At 39.6% G+C, this 14,187-nt stretch overlaps 1 protein-coding gene across 1 annotated transcript in view; it reads left to right on the top strand.

Annotated features, from left to right (window-relative positions):
• Positions 1 to 14,187, top strand: part of dcc (DCC netrin 1 receptor) — a 329,297-nt gene that overhangs the window by 95,383 nt on the left and 219,727 nt on the right. The window contains exon 3 of the mRNA XM_063465291.1: positions 9,948 to 10,235. Coding sequence (XP_063321361.1) covers positions 9,948 to 10,235 — 288 coding nt within the window. The remainder of the gene's footprint in view (positions 1 to 9,947; positions 10,236 to 14,187) is intronic.

Raw genomic sequence — 14,187 nt, 5'->3', positions numbered from 1 at the left:
ATGCAAGCTCACAATGCTTTGACCCTTCAGTACATCTCTATAACCCAATCTGACCTTTCAGGTCACCAGGTGCCGACCTGTGTTTTTTTTTGTGTTCCCAGAATTAGATGTGTGCGCAGGGTTCTCTCACTGTGGTCTAGTTTGTTGGAACAAGCTGGCTGCTGACCTGAGGTCAATTACAACAGTTTGTGTTTAATTAAAACACACACTCAACGATTTTATGTGATTTTATATAAATACACATTTTTTCCAGAGGCCACTGACTGGTCCATGGGTCTGCTTGACTGGGGCTTTAACAGTCGATTTCACAGCAAATACCATCAACTTCCAGCAACCATTCACCAACCGATTGGGAAATACAGATTATTCCCTCCAAATTCATGCTTGCCAGATGATTTCTAGACCTCTGTGCTTTGAGCTTTAGCTGTTAGTAATTGTAGCTCACAAAACTTGGAGGTTTTTCTTATACTTGGTGTGTGAGTTAGTTTATCTTTAAACATATATTGATATACTTTATATTTGAATCTATTCATTTGAAGTTTAATAACTTTAGCCCTGTCCTCTGAACCTGCTAATATTAAAATATACAACAAATAAATAAACAGCACATTCGTGCTGTTATAAGCCATGGTGTCCCTCAGGGGTCGTTTTCAATCTTCTTTTTCGTTGTGTGACTGGTTTTCTAGTATGTTGCGCAAAAATAGAAAAAAAGAGAGTCATTCAATTGTTTTTCATAGACAAATGAAATGGGATTTGGATGCTATAAATAGACTCAGAGTTGTATTAAAGATTAAAGCACAGATTGTTTTTGACTTTGTCTTTGACTGACAACCATAATCACACCAGCTGGTATTTGTTGGAGTTGTAAGTTCGGGTTCTTGTGTGTAGCCTCATGATTTTTGGTTGCTGATTTTGTTTTGTTTTTTCCACTGATATCAACCATCATGCACTGTAAGAACACATCATTTGTTTGTGTATTTTGCTTGGATACAAAAAAGAATAGAAGCGATCCAGCATGCACTGAATACAAAATCACTGGACTTGAAAATAAGAATAGAGCAACATTGTTGAAAAACCTTTCCTTCAACTGACAGATACAGATATGTCTGAAACCCGAGCTTTGTAACCAGTAAATATTTGCATGTTGTCCACATGTGTATTTACATAACATACAATTTCTATACAACAGAAGAGAAAATGTAAGAATAAAAAAACTGAAAAAATGGCAAGAGTGAAAGAAAGAAATAATGAGCAGAAGAAAAATGATATAGAAGGAGATGATTGAATGAATAAAGAGTATCGGAGAGGAGATTCCACTCATTTAGATTAACATGGCCACAACACCTTCACCTCTCCTTGAAAGTTATAGCAGCACAACACACATACACACACATGCTCCCATAATATTGCCGTTTCCATTTATTTTACTGTTCATATTTACTTAATAACACCAAAGTAATTCACCTGTAATGTAATTTAGTAAGTGGAGCGAGGCTTAAGATCAATACAGTTTATGGAAGACATTAACAGAAAGCAGCTCTGAGGCTTTAGTGCATCACCATGACCTGCAGTCTGCGCAGCCTGTACTGTGTGCACTATGTTGTATGACAGCTTATTGAAAGTGTGATGGGATTAAAGACAAATGCAACTAATCAAATATTCTGTCACACAAAAACACACCAGAAAGTGACCCATGTGTGACATCTCAACAGGTAAAGATTAATGCAGTCAAAAACAATTCAGAAAAAATAACATTCAGTAGCTTGTGAAGTTTAACATTTATATTGCAGATCTAAACAATTTGGATCATGTTTAAAAAGGAGAGCAGCTGCACAAGGTTTCAGACATTTATAATCGTGTAGTAGCTCATTGTTACTTTTACTTTTGGAGGTTTTTCATTGCCACACTGGTGGTTAGGCAGTTTATTGATACATACTGGCAGTAGTCGTATTTTTAAGTGGTTTTGCATTTTTTAAGTCAAAAAATAATCGTTATATTTATGAAGCACTGACATTTTGTCTTTCTTTCTATTTGTGTCAGTGTGTTATAAGTGCATAGCAGAGAAAGCAAAAGAAGGCAAAAAAAAAAAAATTCTTTTGGGAAACTTTGAAGTGGCTACACCCATATATCTAAAATGTAACATTATATTGAGATTCTAAATGAACTCACAGAGCAGTTGTTAAGAATGTGAAAATTATCCATCGAGCCCAAAATGTCTTTTTTGTTGTTGTTGTTTTTTGTTGTTTCTTTGCATTTAACATAAAAGCCTATGGGGATCAACTTACTTTTGAAGACAACCTTAAGTGGTCAGCACGTCTCTGCTGGCTAAAGTTTTCTGCCCTGGATATTGCAGCATTGTCAAGACATAAGGATGAGATAAGTCGATGCCAAAACGCCTACTAAATCAAGATGACTCTGAGTGTAGTCAAACCCCTCCAGGAGGCTGAGACAAGTCTGAGTCAAGATGAAATAAGGAGGGAAAAACAGGACAACTTGCTCATTTCATGGTCTGTTTGGCATGTGAGTGAGGAAAGAATAAGTGGAGTTGATATGGTCAAGCCTAAATTGATGCACCAAAATACAGCGCTGGGCACTGCCTCGGCTCGGTACTGGCCCAGAATCCACTGGTTATATGAGCTGCCTGATACCAGTGCAATGGTAAAATGGTTCCAGCTATGGTGAACAGCACTGCGGGACATGCAGCACACCTCAGACACTTCATCACCGAAAGAACTCACTGTGAATTTTAAACTCTTATCCAAACCTGACCTGAATCATTAAACACACATGTTCCAATCAAAGTCAATTAACCCACATTCAAGCATTACATTAAAATATGAATCAGCCCTACCTCCATGTCATTCACACAAACGCACACATAGACACACATGGGCAACACTCAAGCAAGCACACAATGCATTACATGGCAAAATGCTAATGAAAGGCAGAGGCTTAAAAATTCAATTAGCAGTCTGGCTGTGTGCGCGTGTGTGTGTTCAGAGATGACTGTAAACTGGGAATTAATTAGAAACACTGAACTCTCAGAGGAAGAGGGAGAGAAAGCATATAAGACTGAACAGAGAAGAAACTCTATTGAAGAATGAAAAGAGAGAACAAAGAAAGTGAATCTATTGCTGAAGGGTGGTAGAATAAGAAAAGAAGAAAAAAAGAGACATCCTACACAAAGTGAATACCAAGTAAAATGAAGTGGAAACACCGGGAAAAGAGAGAGATCAGATCATAATGAGGAGTACCCGTTTATGAAGAGAGTTTAAATTTAAACTTCATTTATCTACGGAAAAGGTACATTTTACCATTGAGATATCTGTTGCATTCAGGGTCTATAAGACCTTAAACAAACATTTGAAATGTGGTTTAATACTGTTTAAAGAAAAGAATGATAATTTAATGCATTTGATTGCAAAACCAGTCAAGTCCGCCATATTGTTATAGAGCATGGTGTAATGTATTTCTTACTTTTGGCTTTCGCTTTTCAATTATCTAACCTACTGTTGTTTGTTTAATAATTCAGGTATAGGTGACATTAAAGGAGAATAGTTAATACTTATTGTGACTGCACCATAAGCCCTCTCAAATCTGCTTTCATGAAGCTCATAAACCATCATGAATCAGTTGTTTATCGTTTCCACAAGAATTTAAAGTCAAAACCTAAACAGACCAAATGCATTATTTACCTTATTTATGAATAATTTAAACCTGTACACAGATTGTCCTTAGAGTATACTACTTAGTGTATACTTGAGGTTAAAAGGTCACCTTGTAAGTATATGCACTTACTAATGGCAACTGCTCACTTTATTCCTTGTCTCCGGTCACATTTTACTCTGAGTATACTTAAAATAAATAAGTTGCCCTAACTTAATCATCTTAATGGATTTTAAGAATCAATAAAAAGTGCTGTTTAAAATACACTGTAAAATTAAAGGGCAACCAGGGAAGAGAACCTAAAATAGGAGTGATATGTTTGTTTTTTTCTTCAGTCTGGTGGCAGGGGTAATGGTGATTATAGGTTTAAAATGATTTCTCAGACCACACAGTGGTGGAGGTGTAAAGATGAAACAGCCTCCAGCATGCCCATTCCCAATTAGCCATCAACTCTTAGAGGATTTGTGCAAGTCCCAATTAATGTTGGTGAGGAGGAGCGAGGTTCAACCCACAGAAGCAAATAATAATCGTTCCCAAGGCGAAGACTCGAAGCAGGAACGTCCCGCAAAATCCCTCCACTGCCCTCGCCTGTTTGCTGTGATTTGCATGTTATTATTAGTCTGAGTCATTTTGGTCTATTTGTGTAATGAGGATGAAAACAGCAGGAGACAGCAGCCACCACCATAAAAAATGTATTTGTTAGTACATATATATATTTTAAAATGTTTATTTAACACTGTGTGTTTGTGTATGTCAGTGGTTTATTTCCAAAGACAGGAAGTTTAAGTACTTTCATGCTGAGTTCAGGGTCAAAGTTTATTCTTTTCTTTTAAGTGTTTCTGTTCTCCTCCATGTTCTGTCCTCCCCATCATTCCTCAGTCTCGACGGACTGACCTATTTCTCGTCCTCTCAGAATTTCCATCCTGCTGCCTTCCTTCATTTTCTTTTGTTGTTTCATTCTTTGTGATCAGAATTTCATCTCTGACTGAAGATCTCCTTTGATGCTCCTCACTTTTGATAAATGAGGCTCAGTTTTATTAAATTCAAACAGGATGTTCTCAGATCCCATCCAATGAAAAGAGACACAATGCCTCATGGAATAACAAAAAAATCTGCTCATCGGATTCCAGTTTCTAGAAAATGCCAAGAAAAGGGTTGAACAATATAAAATTTAAAACAGCTGCCTTAAGAACATTCATTAATGTGAACTTAAGAAGAGCACGTTAATCTAATATTTTTTTAGAGTGCGAAGTACTGAAGGAGGACGAGTGACATGACCTGAACTTTAATGATCCTTTAAGTTTTTGCACTTTTCCATTGAATTAGAGAAATCAAGTATTAACAATTAAGCATGGAGACTTACTCATAGATTTATAATAGTAAACTTCAAAAGCAAAAAAATAAGTTCAGTGTACTCATCATCCTGTAAATTTCAGTTGATTAAATTTATATTTGTCGGCTAATTAACCATGATTATACATGACAAATCAATTCACGCATCTTTATTTGAACAGAAGAGGTCATTTGCATCAGTCAGTTACAAGGTAGGAGAAAATGTTATTGGTAAATTTGGAGTTAGTATTAACTTCTCTTCCATTTTCAGTCCTTTCAAACCCATCCAGTCATGTTGATCTGACAGGCCAGTTTTGTCCCCCTGGGCCACATGTTTAATGAGTGGAGTTAAATGCCTCACACAGCATAACAGACCTTAAAGTTTACACAGCTGCATACATCTGAGAAACCTCCACTTGTTGGCCTTGTTCATGAATATACCAGCTATGCAGCAAAACATGTCCCAAATCATAATTTTGCCTATTAGGTTTAAAATGGATGACTGATTCTCCAGCCAGCGTAAACTGCAGTCAGCCGGCACAACAGCTGATTAAATATGAAGCTCTGTCTGGACAGACATCTTTTCAGCCACGGTCGTCTCATGAGTGTCTGGTGGAACAGAAAACACTCCTATTCTAATCAGTCCAGATGTCCACACAGGCTGTGGAGTAGGCTGAATTTTACCCTGTAAATGAATCCCTGAATCTCATTTTTATTGTGCTTTATGTGCACAGCATCATTGTGTTTTACGTCTAGAATTAGATTGACAGCAGTATTTATTTTGTGAAATTATATTCATATGTCCTGGCAATGAAAAAAGCCAAAGGCTTGCTGTCAGCTTAAATCTTCATACTGTTCCCAGGAGTCCTACTTGTACATTATTCTATTGTAGACATGGCTAAATAAGTTCAAATGAATAAAAATGCAAAAGTCACCTGATGAGGGCTCAGTTTTTTTAATGCTCAGCATTAACCTTTGACCACACAGTACAATAGAAAGCACTGTTTTCCATCTTATATGTTGCTTTAATGTTTGTGGGTTAGACAGGTAGCAGGATTGGTTACGCCTCCAGGAATGAGTCCTAGCAAGTAGCAAAAACAAAAATCTGTGTGTGTGTGTGTGTGCCATTTTTTCCAGCTGCAGGCAGCATAGTGATCCATATAGGAGAAGACAGCAGCAGAACTTATGTAAGATGCACACTCCAAATTCACATCAGTGTTACCGTCGTCTTCGATATGCGTGATGTCACAGCCGCTCAAGTCCCCGCCGCTGTGAAACCCTGTATCCAGCGGCGGCTCGTCTGACGATGCGAGAGTCAAACTGGAGCTTCTCTAATGTCTCAGAACAGAAAGAGAAGAAAGCTGACGTTTGTTTCCGAGTTCAGGTTTCCCGGCTGTTTGTGTGTCGAGGTAAAATGGAGGAAGCATAAACCGATTCAAACCAGCATGAAACAAAAACACAAACCGCAAGAAAATCAGACCCCAAACTGCATTTTCTCTCTTTTCCAGATGAAAATATTTCAGAGTATTTGTATGCTGACAGAAATGTAGGACTCCTGGGATTTAGAAACTTGCTCAAAACTCAAGAAAATAAACATTGCTTGTCTATCAAACTTTTTCTACATGAAGCAGGTGATCTTTCTCCAAAATTTTATTTTAAACTTGTTAAAATGCACCTATAAGACATCACATTTTGAGAAATTAAGGACAGTAAATGGTTGAATGTATATATGTATGTTGGAAGCTCAGCAGTTGGGATGCCAGAAAACTGACCTAAAAAACTAGGCCTTGTCAGCTGTCAAACGATACATTTAAAACTGATTTTAGAGACACTGCTATGCTAATTTCATTATTTTTATACATTTTGTGTGATCACAGACTAAAAGAATTAAGAGTAAATAACAAAAACAACATATACAAATCTAAATATCAGTAGTGAATTTACTCAGACAGGCCCAGATATATTTGGATGCAGATAATACCCATCTGAGAGAATGACATCCTGAGCCACTAATTTATTACTCAGCAGTCCACTTGCTCTTATTTTGACATTTCAGTTGCTGCTAATAACAAGCCCAGGCACTTCCTTTCTTCTCTTCCCCTACAAGCTAGCTCACCTGCTGTGTCCCTATTGTCATGGTGCTTGTTATTCAGCTGCATCTCCGTGGGTTTCCTCAGAGGTATTCCAGCTCTACCATTTTGGACTGCAGCTTGTGTTGGTAGTTCTTTTTATCCTCTGAGGTCCACACCAACCTTGATTGTCTCTCTAACCAAAACCTGCACATATTACAGGTGTACACATGTGTGCACACACGTGGAAAACGGACTCTATCATGATGTAACAGCCGTTTTCTGTTTGTACTGTGTTACCAATTGAAGTGATTTTCTAAAGAGGTCAAACGCTGATCATCCTTCTGCTTGTATATTCTTCCCGTTCTTGCATGGTTTACTTCCTGGACCAATGTTAGCTTAAAATTCATGTCACCCTTGACCAGTGTACTAGCTCACACCTGTACTGGTAACCAAGCACAGCTGCTCCACTGGTCCCAACATCGAAGGGATAAATAAAGACAAATTTTCCTACCTAGTTTATGAAACAGAAAAAAATAGCTAATTTGAATGCTGGATATTAGTCCGCTCTTAGTGAGGGTTTTGTAAACGGCTTTGTGGTGTAAATATAGCTTAAATATATCAGAGTTTACATCATAAAGACACTATAAATCCAGGTGGATGTACACCTCTGCTCAGGCAGCATGTGGTTGTTGTGACCTGCCTTGCTTGTTTATTTTGTCACAGTGCATGGATGACCAAACCTCTTCCCCTCTGAGATTTATGTAGGTGTCTAATCTTATCATAATCACAATATTTCCTACCTTTTGCCTCGAATACTGACTTCCCTTGGAGACTTGTTGACATGGAACCAGCAGAGATGTTGCACACAAGTACTAAAGTGGATGAATAAAGTGGAATATGTCAGGAATACAATATTCACAGCTGTGTCTTTGAGGAGGAGAAAAAAACGAGCCCACGCGAAGACCTGAATGAATTGTATGTCAAAAAGCTCAGATTCTCATTTAATCAATTAATCTGCTTTACATTCTCAGAGAGAATAGAGAGGAAAACAACACTGCTCTTTATTGAATTCCTGACATTCCTGCACCTTCTTCTTAATCTACTCAGAGCTCCCTGCAGCCATGTTGAAATTAAAACACAACTGCACTAGAGCTTCAGATAATAAAATGCCCTGCAAGAGCCGAGCGAGGCCGGCAGTCAGAACGTTCCTGTGTTTCTGTTGCTACAGGCTGTTTGTTGTTGAAGGGAATCTGATCAGACGGGAAACTGTGTGGGTCCTGAACACAGCAGGCCCTACGTTGGTTGGCCGCGCTGTCCCTGTCTCTCCGTCTCTTGTCTGACTTTCATCTGTCCTCCCGCTGGTCCCAGTCTAACTCTCTCTGGAGTTTTTCACATTTTCACCCGCTGAGTTTCGCTGCTTCTTCTGCTCCATCTTTGTCTTTATTATTTTCTCCCTGTTGACCTGAGAAACCTTTGCTGTCAGCTCCCTTCTTCTTCACCTCTGCTGCTTGTGACTTTTGTTTCTTACGCAGAGGCTGTGGGTATTAACGGTAATGTTTTCATGTCGCATTTAGACTACACAGGCTTTTTATCTGGTTACTTTGACAATGTAGGTGATTAAAAACCACAAACTGGTCACTGACCAAACAAGACCTGCTTGATTCAGTTTGATTGAACTTTATAGAACACTAATTAACGACAACCAGGACTTTAGGATGCTTTATATTGAAAGCAAAGTACAATACTAGAGAGACAGACACAGGCAATAGTGGGAAGGACGAACTCCTGTTGAACAGGAAGAACAACGTTAATGACATGCAGTGGTGGTGCTGGAGTGACGGTCACTCATTGGAAGTTAACTACTTAATCTCTACTTCCAGCCACAGTGGTTCTTTGCTATCGTTACACTGTTTCCAATCATACTCTTGAAACCACACTGCACATTCTTAATAATCAAAGTACAAATGCAACAGAATAGAAATGGCCATCCCTATACTTCTAGATTACCTGAACTTAAGCATGTACCATAGGATGAAACTTTGCACTGCAGCATAATCCATAAAGGTGACCTGGGTTGCTGCAACTGCTTTTTAATTTCTTTATGCTGACTCGGTGCCAAATGACCTAGAGCGGCTTGCTATTTATATTCTCTCCCACAAAGACAGCATTTAAAGTATTGGACTGCACCGTTTGCAATTGATAGTTTTTAGGCATATTTAATAACTCATTTAAGCATTTGTATTTTTTTTTTCCTGTGTGTGACAATGACATCCTCATCGATTTATTTGTGGTCTCCTCTGTATTCTAACCAGTTAGTGCCGGTGCTTTGTGTCTTGTACTTTCTGGCTGGCTTGCTTGTTTGTTATTTCTGTGGAGGTCCTCTCTGGTCCAGCAGTTGAATGTCTGAAGACCACCATGTTTGATTGCAGCTGGTGGAGTAGTTCTTCTACTGATCTGGAGAGCTGCTAGGAGTTGGATAGGCACTCTAACCAGAGTACTGGTTCATCGTCAGTAGTCCAAGGTCACTGAAGCAGCAAAAACTAAAATCCAAGATGATGCATTAGATACATTATACGTTATTTAAGAAAGAACAAAGTGATTTATTGCAGTGTACACAGTTCAGGGCATCTTTTCCCCTTGTAGTATCTGCTTATACAGTTCTGATTTGAAGTGTACAAAACCTGAAGCTGCTGATTGTTTTCTCTATCTTTAATTTTCAGTTTGTTTTCTTCTGGGTGAGCCTGACAGATAACTCCATGCAGAGAAAACTGAATACTCTCACACACAGTTTTCGAAAAAATCCATTGTGTGTATATATTTACACTAAATGACTTGTTGTCAATACTTTTCTTACTCATAAAACTCATTTCCCAACAGGTCCACTCAAAGTGGTCGTCCCCACTGAGTCCGTCTCATCGTACCTCGGCGATACTGCCCTGCTCCGCTGCGAGGTTTCAGGTGACCCAACACCTGTCATCCGCTGGCAGAAGAACCGAGAGGACTTGCCACTGACCTTTGAACCTGACTCCCGTCTCGCTGTGCTGCCATCAGGTTCGCTGCAGGTCAGCCGAGTCCAGCCACCGGACTCGGCTACATACCGCTGTCTGGCTGATAACCCCAGCAGCACCAGGACGGGGACGGACGCAGAGCTCCGTGTGCTCCCAGGTAACTGATGGAACAATGATGCCCTCCAAACACATGATTTTAGATCTATTGAACTACTGGCTCACTGATAACTGTTCATTGGCTTAAAGAACTTTTGAGACTAAGTTGATTTCATTTATCTTGTTGCGTTGCAATATTTTGGCATAATGTGTTGATTGTAAACATGTATAATACATGATGCATATTTCAAATGTTTGTATTATCACAGTTAAGTGGACTGGTTTAGATTTCCAGTCTTTTTATGGTTAGGTGCTGCACCAGCAGTTTTTACTTAGCGGTGAGTTATACTTTTCCTACAGTCATCACTCTGTCAGGTAGTAATTCTTGTTCATTTCCTCCCAGTCCTGGATGTCTCATTTTAAAATGAAATGTGATGTAATGAATATATGTGAATTTAATAACACGTCTCCGGGCTGAGAGGGAGCAGCTTCTCCGCAGTCTGCAGGGAGTCTGTCAGCCGCTGATGGTCCGTACACTCCACATCATCCAATTATACGAGTCCATACGCCGTCCACTTCATCACTCAGATTACAGCTCGTGTTAGCTCACGCTCTCCGCGGTTAAACACCACTTTGAGTCGAGCTGGTGAAGTGTTCCCGCGTTCGTTCCCAGCGGGGGCTTCGTGCAGCCGAAGCGTCGACCTTCAGAGGGATAATCACATGTACTTTGCATTTCAAAGTACATGTATTGACTCTCAGCTAAACTGCTCTTTCATCACCACACACAGTGACACAGAAAGCCACATTCACAACTCAACTTACTTTTAAGAATTACACTAATATGAATAAAAACTTACAATAGCTTTGTCAGAGCAGACAAAACTTATAAGTACAAAACAAATAAAATATAACTGAAATGAAGTTATAAAGAAGGAAAAATGCCAAATATGATCATTTGATTACGAATTATGTTACTCCCCTCGAGTCTTAATAAAGCTCAACTTGTTCTTTGCTTTTAAACTGACATTTATTTCGGACAGGAGGATTCTTCGACATGCCTTAACATGTAATGATGTCCAACCACAGCCGATACAATGCCGTCAGAACTAAAAAGAGATACAAACTTAAATGAATATTCTTAATAAAGCCCTTAAGCATTATATAAAACGAAACATTCCAACAAAACGATCAATAAATACACATTACACTTCACACTGCGGTAATTGCACTAGAATATCACGCAATACTAGCATATTTACATACAACGATAATAAACAAAAGAAAACATTTACCTCATTGGCCTCACTCAAAGGGAATAAAAACTTTAATCCTCACGTCGTGGGGTAGTCCAAAAAAGCACTCTTTTACAACTTTCTGTAGACGTGCAAACCTCGTGGCTCGTCTCTTAATTAGCTTGCTGAGTGTGCCAGCCAAGAAAAATGCCCTCCTAGCAACAACAGACGGAACTATAGAAAAGGTTCCTATCTAATTGCACAGTTAGCACAAATACACATTTAAACATATAAATCTAATGAACAGAACATGAATTACTATTTATTTATTATTTCTTAATATTTCAACTACTAATTGTTTCAACATTAAATCCAATAAAATGAACTTAAATGCGAGAGTTGCCTTTGACGGCAGCTACACTCCCACCAAATCACTTGTGATTTTCACCCATGAACTTATGAAATGTAAACTAATCTGCTTCTAATAGTGTCACAGTCTTGTGTATAGGTCTGTCAAGTAGAACTGGTTTACTCAGTCTCTTTCCATGGTCATCTAACAATGAGTCACTCATTAACAGTTGTACTTTGCGTATACATCCATCTTCACTCGGGTGTATGGCAACAACTTTAGCCAACTTCCAGTCGTTTCTTGATGCTTGGTCATCTTGTACGATCACTATGTCATTGACCTGTGCATTTCTGTTTGTTTTGTGCCACTTTTGTCTTTGTTGTAGGCTCAGTAAATACTCTTTCTTCCATCTGTGCCAAAATTCATTGGCCAAGTACTGGACTCTACGCCATCTTTTGCGAAGATACAAATCTTCCTTTACAAAGTCTCCTGGTGGTGGCAGTATTACTGACGACTTCATGGTCAACAGAAGATTAGGTGTAAGTGGCTGAGGTCCAGTAGGATCGTTGAGTAGATGTGGGGTGATAGGTCTGCTGTTAACTATCACCATCACTTCATAAAGATAGGTTCTTAGAGATGAACTGTCCAATGATCTGGATGACTGATCCAGAATGGTTGTCAATACACTTCGGATCGTACGAATTTGTCTTTCCCAGGCTCCACCCATATGACTGGCAGAGGGAGGATTCATCACAAACTCGCAGCCTAGCTGTTTCAGACTTTCCTGATCCATTTCCTTTACTGCTTCCAGAAACTCACGTCTGGCTCCAACAAAATTGGTGCCTTGATCTGATTGCAACTGACGTACATTCCCACGCAAAGCGATGAAAGAACGCAGTGAGTTTAGAAAAGCGTCGGTTGACATATCATCGAGTAGCTCTATGTGCACCGCACGAGAGCATAGACAGGTAAACAGAAGCCCATAACGCTTCAGTTCTTTTCTTCCTTCTTTAATGTAGAACGGGCCGAAACAATCCATCCCACAATACGTGAAGGGAGGAGTTGTCTCCATTCTCTCACTTGGTAGGTTTGCCATCTTTTGCTCTTCTGCTCGACGTCTGAATTTCCTGCACTTAATACAGTTGTGGATAAAGGATGATACTGCTTGACTGCATCCTAGTATCCATATTCCATTTGATCTCAGCTCATTTATCGTCATGCCCCGTCCTTGATGTTTCACTCGCTGATGATGATCAATCAGTAACTTTGCGATATGGCAAGGCTTTGGTAAGATGACTGGGTGCTTGACGTGTGGCTGCAATGTAGAACGCTCTAATCTACCTCCCACTCTAAGAACACCCTTCTCATCCAGGAAGGGATCGAGTCGATAGAGTCTATTTGTTCTGTCCTTGGGTAGATCCTTTCGCGTTTGAAGTGCTTTGATCTCCTTGCAGAAGACTGATCTTTGTACAATGGATATGATTTTAAGCGCAGCTTCTTTCCTTTCTTCAAGGCTAGTGGCTTTATTGCTTCTCCTTTCCAAGCCCTTAAACTCTTTCACAAATCTGAGAAGTCTTGCCATCGCTTTGACCAACCTTGACCAACTGGAGAATTTCCGAAAACGTTCTGCCAAAGAATCTGTTTCCGTAGTTGTATGGAGTACACCAGCTTTGCGTACTTCTGGATCCTCTGCATCAAGTTTTCCCACCTTGACTTCTCCGTGGGGAAGTTTCTCTTGCCAAAGAAAACTTGGACCACTAAACCAGTTGGAGGTAATGAGGTCTTTGGCCTTCAGTCCGCGCGACGCATGGTCAGCTGGATTGAGTTCTGACTGTTACTCCCCTCGAGTCTTAATAAAGCTCAACTTGTTCTTTCTGTCTATCAGGATTTGAAACAACAATTTCCAATCCTTGTACTTGAGAGGATCTCCGTTGAAGACTGTAGGTTCTGGTACTGGTAGGCGACTTATGTGAATGGATTCAGCTAGAGCTTGGGCCAATGTTGTGGTACTATCTTCATGTTTGCTTTCTCTTGGTTGTGACCTTGTGGTGGCTTGTGGCATATCAAACGGCTCTGCATTTGCATTAAGTTGCGAATGTGCAAACTGACTCATCGGTTTGGATGTGACATTTCTCCGTTTACTCCTTTCGTGCAGAAGGTCTGATATTTCTTCATCTGAGTTTCCTTCTTCATTGTACACTTTCAGACGTGCTTTAGCAGCATTCATTTTCTTTACTGTTTCTAGCCTTTCAAGCTCTCTTCGCTTTTGCTCTAAGGCCTTCTGTTTCTCAGCATTCTCTGCTTCAAGGATTTCAAGTGCCTTTCTTTCACTTTCCATTTCTTCCATAATCTTCAGAGTTGCTTCAGTAGCCGCAAGCTCTGCAGCTGCTTCTTGCCTCTTTACAGACAACTTACTTGAGCATCTTGATTGC

The sequence above is a fragment of the Pelmatolapia mariae genome, linkage group LG20 (assembly GCF_036321145.2).
Source record: "Pelmatolapia mariae isolate MD_Pm_ZW linkage group LG20, Pm_UMD_F_2, whole genome shotgun sequence".
NCBI lineage: Eukaryota > Metazoa > Chordata > Actinopteri > Cichliformes > Cichlidae > Pelmatolapia > Pelmatolapia mariae.
Note: the sequence above shows the minus strand (reverse complement) of the source record. Positions and strands in the feature narration are given on the sequence as shown.